This window comes from Spea bombifrons, chromosome 1 (genome assembly GCF_027358695.1).
Source record: "Spea bombifrons isolate aSpeBom1 chromosome 1, aSpeBom1.2.pri, whole genome shotgun sequence".
Classification (NCBI taxonomy): domain Eukaryota; kingdom Metazoa; phylum Chordata; class Amphibia; order Anura; family Pelobatidae; genus Spea; species Spea bombifrons.
Window position 1 is genome coordinate 137,884,606 of NC_071087.1, and position 7,905 is coordinate 137,892,510.

At 40.0% G+C, this 7,905-nt stretch overlaps 1 protein-coding gene across 2 annotated transcripts in view; it reads left to right on the forward strand.

Moving 5' to 3' along the window:
- Nucleotides 1–6,475, forward strand: part of ERAP1 (endoplasmic reticulum aminopeptidase 1) — a 66,581-nt gene extending 60,106 nt beyond the window's left edge. For both annotated transcript variants that reach the window (XM_053474664.1, XM_053474656.1), the window contains exons 11-19: nt 100–257; nt 1,864–1,943; nt 3,218–3,401; nt 3,613–3,769; nt 3,850–4,034; nt 5,196–5,357; nt 5,589–5,729; nt 5,805–5,886; nt 6,172–6,475. In XM_053474664.1, the coding sequence (XP_053330639.1) occupies nt 100–257; nt 1,864–1,943; nt 3,218–3,401; nt 3,613–3,769; nt 3,850–4,034; nt 5,196–5,357; nt 5,589–5,729; nt 5,805–5,886; nt 6,172–6,315 (1,293 nt within the window). In that variant the 3' untranslated portion in view covers nt 6,316–6,475. The remainder of the gene's footprint in view (nt 1–99; nt 258–1,863; nt 1,944–3,217; nt 3,402–3,612; nt 3,770–3,849; nt 4,035–5,195; nt 5,358–5,588; nt 5,730–5,804; nt 5,887–6,171) is intronic.
- Nucleotides 6,476–7,905: the final 1,430 nt, after the last annotated feature.

The window sequence follows — 7,905 nt, forward strand, 5'->3', positions numbered from 1 at the left end:
TACCTTTTTGCTTCTTGCTAGGCCCCTCGTAGTGCTCGGTTTCAGATGGTGGTCTGCAGAGGGCTTGCTATGTTTCAGGAAAGCCTTTTTATTTTTCAGCACTGGTCTAAAGGAAACATTCTTGATGTGAAATCGATGATGAATACATGGACCCTGCAGAAGGGCTTCCCACTGGTTACTGTAACACGGAAAGGGAGACACATCGAACTGCACCAAGAACATTATCTGAAGGGTACAAGAGACGCTGAATCTGCTGGGTGAGATTCAGAGCCAAATTGAAACTTTGGTTTCCTTAATTTATAACCACGCCTGTGCTAATAAGAGAAAATGTTTCACATCGAATCTTCCACCAATTTTCCTTACTAAAATATAAATGTACAACAGCCAATTTTCCTTCCATACTAAGAAGAGTTTTCTTTTACGTTATTCATGTCATTCAGATTTTTACTAGCTTGTTTAGCGATTAATGTATATTAAATACAATACATCTTTGCAAGTAAACCAATCCCTGAATAATTTTTAAAGACCTAAATTACTTAAATGATTTGTACAAGTAAAATTTTAAGACTTTTGAGGAATGCAAAATATCTCTGAAAACTAAGTCTTGCTACATGTGTCTATATAGTTTTAGGGGGAATTAAGTTATTTTCACATGACAAGCCTTTGCTTTGTACCGTATTTGCTCAATTATAAGACGACCCTGATGATAATATTCAAATCTGAATATTAATTTAGGAAAAAAAGAAAAAGCCTGAATATAAGACGACCCTATAGGAAAAAGGTTTTACCAGTAAATGTTAATTCATGTAAACTATTTTTTTTAATAAAAGCTATGATTGAGAAAAATATTTTGGTTTTATTTCCTTCTATTTTCCAACCTGCCCCCCAGTTATGCACATCTGCCCCAGAAATGCCTTATACCCCCTATATGCCACTGTGCCCCATGATATGCCTTTTAACCATCTAAATGCCACTGTGCCCCATGATATGCCTTTTAACCCTCTAAATGCCACTGCGCCCCATGATATGCCTTTTAACCCTCTATATGCCACTGTGCCCCATGATATGCCATTTGGCCCCCTATGTGCCACTCTGCCTCCAGAAATGCCTTATACCCCTATATGCCACTCTGGCATTTAGGGGGTTAAAAGCCATATTATGGGGCAGAGTGGCATATAGGGAGGTATAAGGCATTTCAGGAGGCAGAGTGACGAATAGAGGGTTAAAAGGGCATTTCTGTAGGCAGAGTGGCATTAAGGGGGTTAAAAGGCATTTCATAGAGCACTCTGCCTACAGAAATGCCTTATGCCCCCATTTAACACTCCCCCGCCCCCAAACTTACCGGTGCTTCTGACTCCCCAGTCATGTAGCCGGGGCAGCGTGTAGACAACTTCCGCTGTTAGCCGCACCTCCTTCCGGCTGCAGCGGAAGTTGTCTATGCGAATCGCTTCGACGTCTACACGCTGCCCCAGGTACACACCGGGGACAGCTAAGCACCGGTAAGTAGGGGGGAGAGGCAGGAGGATCCAGGTCCCCTGCAGCGCTGCGGGGGACCTGGATCTTAGTCTCATAGTCAGACCTATTTGAGGTCTGATTATAAGACGACCCCGATTATAAGACAAGGGGTACTTTTCAGAGCATTTGCGCTGAAAAAACCTTGTTTTATAATCGAGCAAATACAGTATTTAATGTAAAAGAATAGACTCAATATTCCGATTCCTAGAGAAGGAGTAAATGAACCAGCAAAGGAAAAAAGGCTGGAAAATGTATTTTACATTTATGTTCCGTGTTTCTGTGTGAGTGAAAGTTACCGTATACCTGATATACATTTTCTTTAACATTGCTTGGATAATCTCATTTCAGATTATTATGGCATATTCCTCTCACCTACATCACCAGCAAATCTAACACCATTCAAAGATTTCTCCTAAAAAGTAAAAAAGGTATGATTTTCAAATATCTAATATCAGTCTTTTTAAGGAATCATAAAAATAATGTTTACATTTTTATGAAGAAAAAAAAATTAATAAAAACTGCAGCGTTGAATCTGTTATAGTGGCAAAAGTCAAATGTATGCCTATGAATCCTTTTTGAAAAAAGTGTCAAGCAATCTTTTTTGCGCTGCTATGGAATTCCAAACTTTAGGTGGGGGCGAAATGCTAAGATTATTATGATTTATTGTTTGCTATATCGCCATCATATTCCATAGCGCCGTACAATGGGCAAGAATCGGTTATAACCAAAAATTATTCCTATTGAATGCCCATAAACTCTTTAATCATGTAACATTTTGCCTCATCCTGATTTTATTTCAAGAACATACCAGAGGGTGCAATTATTGTTTATCAAAGGGGAACATAACATTTTAAACTGTGTAATATGACTGAACCACATTAAGTCATATATGATACAGAGGCGCATAAACTTTATATGCTTCACACAAATAAGCCTTAATAAGGAATATGAACCATAAGCGTCAGTGAAACGTCTCAAAGAAACATCTTTTGTGGGTATTGAGAAGTTGAGGCTGCCAGGTAAGGAAGCTTACAAAGATAAAAACACGGACACATTTTGACCGCAGTCTAGTGTATGTTGTGTATTGAGCACATGATCATCTCTGAAATCCAAAGCCTGCATTCAGTATATGTACAATAAAAACATTATTATTGTACAGCTTTACTGAATACGATGCCGCTATATCAAACCTTAAATAATAATAATTAGGCTTTGGTGCTGTGCTTCGGTCAAAGCTCTCCTGCCACATCAAGGCACGTAATGGCACTTCATCATATGTGAGAAGACAACTCTTTCACTTGAGAGTGGCCACAATTAAAATAAATCCCTTCTTGAACATTGTTTCATTCGTTGCACTACTAAAACAATTCATATAACAAGAATAATTGTATTTTCTCTCACCTGATCATATGCTTCAATACAGCCCAATACTTTGTACGGATTTATTTGTATAGAATAATGATGCCTTCTAATCTTAATAAATGAAATTATATACGGTGTATATATATATATTGTCAGTGAAGTGTGGATGACTACACGTTTCCTTCATCTATATTATAGAAGAAATCATGCAGCATGTACAGCATTTAAAGATAATGTACCGATAATACGGTATATGGATACCATTTCGTCATGCTTTTAAATGAAGCCTTCTGATTTATTAGCAGTGGCTAATGTGTTCCTAACATAATGTGTACTGTAGATCGCATAGTCCTTGATGAAGAGGTGGAGTGGATAAAGTTCAATGTTGGCATGAATGGCTACTACATTGTTCACTACGAAGGAGATGGTTGGGATGCGCTTATTAAAGTCTTAAGAGACGACCACGCCGTTATAAGCAGCAATGATCGAGCCAGTCTCATCAGCACTGCCTTCCAGCTTGTAAGGTAAGAAATGTTTTAGAAGAGTCTCCTCCAATGTTTTGTTCTTTTTACCACACTTTTGCAGATTCAGATACTGGTGGTGTCATTGATCAGGTCACAATACCTTTTTCATGAAATGTTACTGTCAAAAACTTTGTCACAGTGATGACATTTTGATTTTACACCAAATTTGGAAATTGCTTTAATAATTCGCATTTTTATTTGTGACCGGCAGTATCGGCCGACTGCCAATTGATAAAGCGCTCAGTCTAACCCTGTACCTGAGTAACGAGGACAAGATTATGCCAGTGTTCCAAGGGATGGATGAGCTCATTCCAATATACAAACTGATGGAAAAGAGGGATATGAAGGATATTGAAAACAAAATGAAGGTAAGCGGCACTGACCTTGGGCTATTGTTCTATTGATAGCATTGCGGTTGTCCATTGTATGATGTGTTTATCCTTGTCAGGCATACATTCTAAACCTCTTACATAAACTAATTGATGCACAAACGTGGACGGATGATGGCACCGTCTCTGAGAGGATGCTGCGCAGTTCCCTGCTTGCCTTTGCGTGCGTGCGCGAGTATCAGCCTTGTGTCCAGAAAGCCATGGAGTACTTTAGGAAATGGCAGGAGTCCAATGGAACGTACAGGTGTGTTACAATGTTTGTATATCAATATACAAGTAACATTTACTGTTTTATATATTACTGCAGGATTAATATGGTGATCATAGTATTTAATTGACCAAAAATCATTCGAAAGGACCACTTGCTTGACCCCACAGTCCTTTTGGCTGTATGTATCTGAAGCTTGCTGTTACATGTAAAAACACCAACCCTTTTCTGCACCTTCCATCATTTCATTCTGTCCTTGTACTCCTTTCCCAACTTTTCTTATCATCCCTTATGAGCTGTGCTATTACCGCAGCATCCACACAACACCCTGACCATTTCTGCATTATGTCATTTCTTTTCCTACTTTGTTTCTAGCCCCCCGTTTACAAGATTCTCTTCCCCCCATTGTTTTTTTCCCATCCTAACCTTTTATACAATACTTTTCTACTTGTATGTTATCACTACGTTACATTTTACCAGTTAAAGCGGTCTACAAGAATGAAACACACGTAGTTGGATAGATTTGAAACGTATCTAACCATGTAGAGTTTGAACTGCGTTCAGGTTGCATGAAGCTGTCACAAATGGAAGAGATGTGTAAGTGATAGACTTTGATTCCCTGAATCTTATACTGCGCACTTACAAGTTCCCTGTCAGCCGAGACAACACAATACCGTGTGGACCGGTCAGAAGAATAAAGTAAAATGTACCCGCTATGCACTGGTGTCTCCGGCTCACAGAAATTCTATGGAAGTGCCCATTATATATTATATGAGGTCATTTATATACTAGATGACTAGTGTTTTACTGAGAGGTAAGTAAGTGGAACAGCCTTCCAGCAGAAGTGTTCTCATCCATGATATAGGCATATGGCTATCCTCTGCTTCACTGCTATGGCACTTCAATAAATCCACTGCTCACCAGCATTATCCCGCTTTGGGTATGGCAAGTGAGTAACTGAATGCATGCATCCTCTCATTGCACTAAGCACACTTTATCACTGATTATTTTAGACTATTGCACTTGTAGAGCTAAGATGTGATTTGGAGCTGCTTCACCGATACAATGACAATGGTTATGTCATGTTTACTCATTGTACATTGCGGCGGAATATTATGGCGCTATATAAAACGATAAATAATTATGTGTGCTTGTTTTGTCATGTCAGAGTTACTATGAATTTCATGTTCCCCTTAGCATACCTCGTGATGTCGCCCTGGCCGTTTATGCTGTGGGAGCTCAGACACCGGACGGATGGAACTTTTTGTTTGAAAAATATAAAACCTCTTTGTCCAGCAGCCAAATGCATCTGTTTGAATTAGCTTTGAGTTTGACTTCAAATAAAGAGAAGTTGCAATGGTAAAGATCTTTTGCTTTTCTTATTTGTGTGCATTATTGTAACAGGACCTGGCCTCCAGAAGTATCTTAATTGTAAACCTTCTGATATACACTACAGTTCAAAAGTTTGGGGTCCCTTCATGAAAAACAAGGACATTTCTAAGTGACCCCAAACTTTTGAATGATAGTGTAGGTGGCTTTTCGAGGCTACTTTGCTACTCGTGTACTGATCGCCTGTTTTTATTTTTCCAGGTTGATGGTCGAAGGCTTGAAAGGGCAACATATAAAAACTCAAGACCTCCCGCATATGGTTATATATGTGAGCAGAAACCCACACGGTTTCTCACTGGCATGGGAATTCCTGAAGAACAACTGGGATGCATTTGTCCAAAAGTATGTAGTTTTTCTTAATGGTCACCACACCTCGGTTATGTAGGGCTTGTCACCAAACTCGCTGTTATGTTTCAGGTTTGAACTGGGCTCACGTACAGTTGGTGACATGGTTGTTGGAGTTACAAAGATGTATTCAACAAGAGCGTGGCTGAATGAGGTATCTGATTGTCAGTTCTCTGTAACACTTTTATTTCTTATATTGCCATGATCGTATTATTAGTATTGCTATTAATAATAATAGTCGTAGTAGTAATAATAGCATTTATTACTAATAATATGAGTAATAAACGCTGTGTAACTTGTTGATCAAATCCAAGGCGGTGACATTAAAATCACAATGTGAGTCATTTCTGTTTGTTTCTTTGAATGTGGGTTTATTTTCTTATAAAGCTGTTGTACAGTTCTATCTACCTTATTGATGCAAGTCAATAATTTATTTTAGGTGATGGGATTTTTCGATTCTTTGAACGAAAAAGGTTCCAAGCTCAGATGTGTTCAGCAAGCGAAGGAGAACATTGAAGAAAATATAAGATGGATGGATAAAAACCTTGAACTTTTAAAAATATGGTTGGAGGACCATAACTAGATTTGTTTGAAAATGTCATCATCATCAATAGAATTTTTTTTAATGTGATTCCTGTGATGCCATCATTGATGCTGGAGTAATGACCTGTCTCTTTAATAGAGGCCTTTTATCTCACAAACAGTTACAACCAAGACCTATCAAAAAGTGAGCTATTTATTTAAGAAATTCTATTACATCATCATAGTTAAATTAGTCTACTAGAGTTCCCTGGTAGATATTGATAGGCCCATGATTTAAAGTTTAAAATTTCTAAAGTTTATCTTGCCACGCGGTTGCCGATGTTTGGGATTCATTTGTGTGTTGAAAAACCGTTCAACTATGACATGTTTATTAAAAACGAATATACAGTGGCGGAACTACCGGGGTCGCAAGGGTCGCGACCGGGCCCTGGAGTTCTTCCAGTCAGGGGGGCCCAAGGGGTGCCGAGCGGTTGTTGAAAACGACCGCTCGGCAACTCTTGGGCCCCCCTGACCGACAGAAATCCAGGATGCCTCCGCTCCCCGCCGCCGTCGTCGTCGCCGCCGCCGCCGCCTGCCTCAGCGCTGCCCAGAGTGCAGTGTTGGGAGCGTGAGGTGTTTGTCTCGGGTGCCGGCGCTCAGCGTGAAGCGCCGGCACCCGAGACAAACACCTCACGCTCCCAACACAGCACTCTGGGCAGCAGCAGCGGCGACGGTAAGTGACCTACAAAGTGGGTAGATCGTGAGAAGGGGAGGGAGAGGGTAGATCGTGAGAAGGGGGGGTAGGGAGGGACAGGGTAGATCGTGAGAAGGGGGGGTAGGGAGGGAGAGGGTAGATCGTGAGAAGGGGGGGTAGGGAGGGACAGGGTAGATCGTGAGAAGGGGGGGTAGGGAGGGACAGGGTAGATCGTGAGAAGGGGGGGTAGGGAGGGAGAGGGTAGATCGTGAGAAGGGGGGTAGGGAGAGGGTAGATCATGAGAAAGAGATAGATGGGTTGGGGGTTGGGGGGGCCCTTAACAGATTCTCGCACCGGGGCCCTGAGGTTTCTAGTTACGCCCCTGCGAATATACCTTTTAAAAAGTTTTGGTTTGTTCCCGCAGCAAGGTTAAACATGTTAAAATATCTTTAAAAACATTTAATGTTTGGATGTAGTTAAAAATTCTTACTAACTTTTTATGTGCAACTGTGAAATTTCAGTAATTTTTAAAAAACTTTTTTTGAAAAGATGCATTAAGTTTGGTGTTAAATTTTCATATTACTTGGTAATGGGGAAGCACATAGTAAACTACGAGAAGAAAACCCCAAATTCTGTAAAATGGTCAAAATAAAAATAAAGTAAACCACTTAAATTAAGTGTATTTTTGCTTATATGGATATGTTGCCTCCTATATACAGAGCTGCGTAAAAAGTGTGCATTAACTGCTTGTTTCAGGTTCTGGATGTGTTGCCTCCAACTCTCATTGGCGTTTATTCTGCATTTTCACTAAGCATTTTTAAAAACTTCCAAAGTATTGTTCTTCGTCCCAAATTGTTGTGCTAAATTAGGTAAAATTATTTTAAACAGGGGAGAGCCTAGGTTTACTGATGTCTTTGCCCCCCCCATTATAAGTGGGTAAGGACATAATATAGAGTG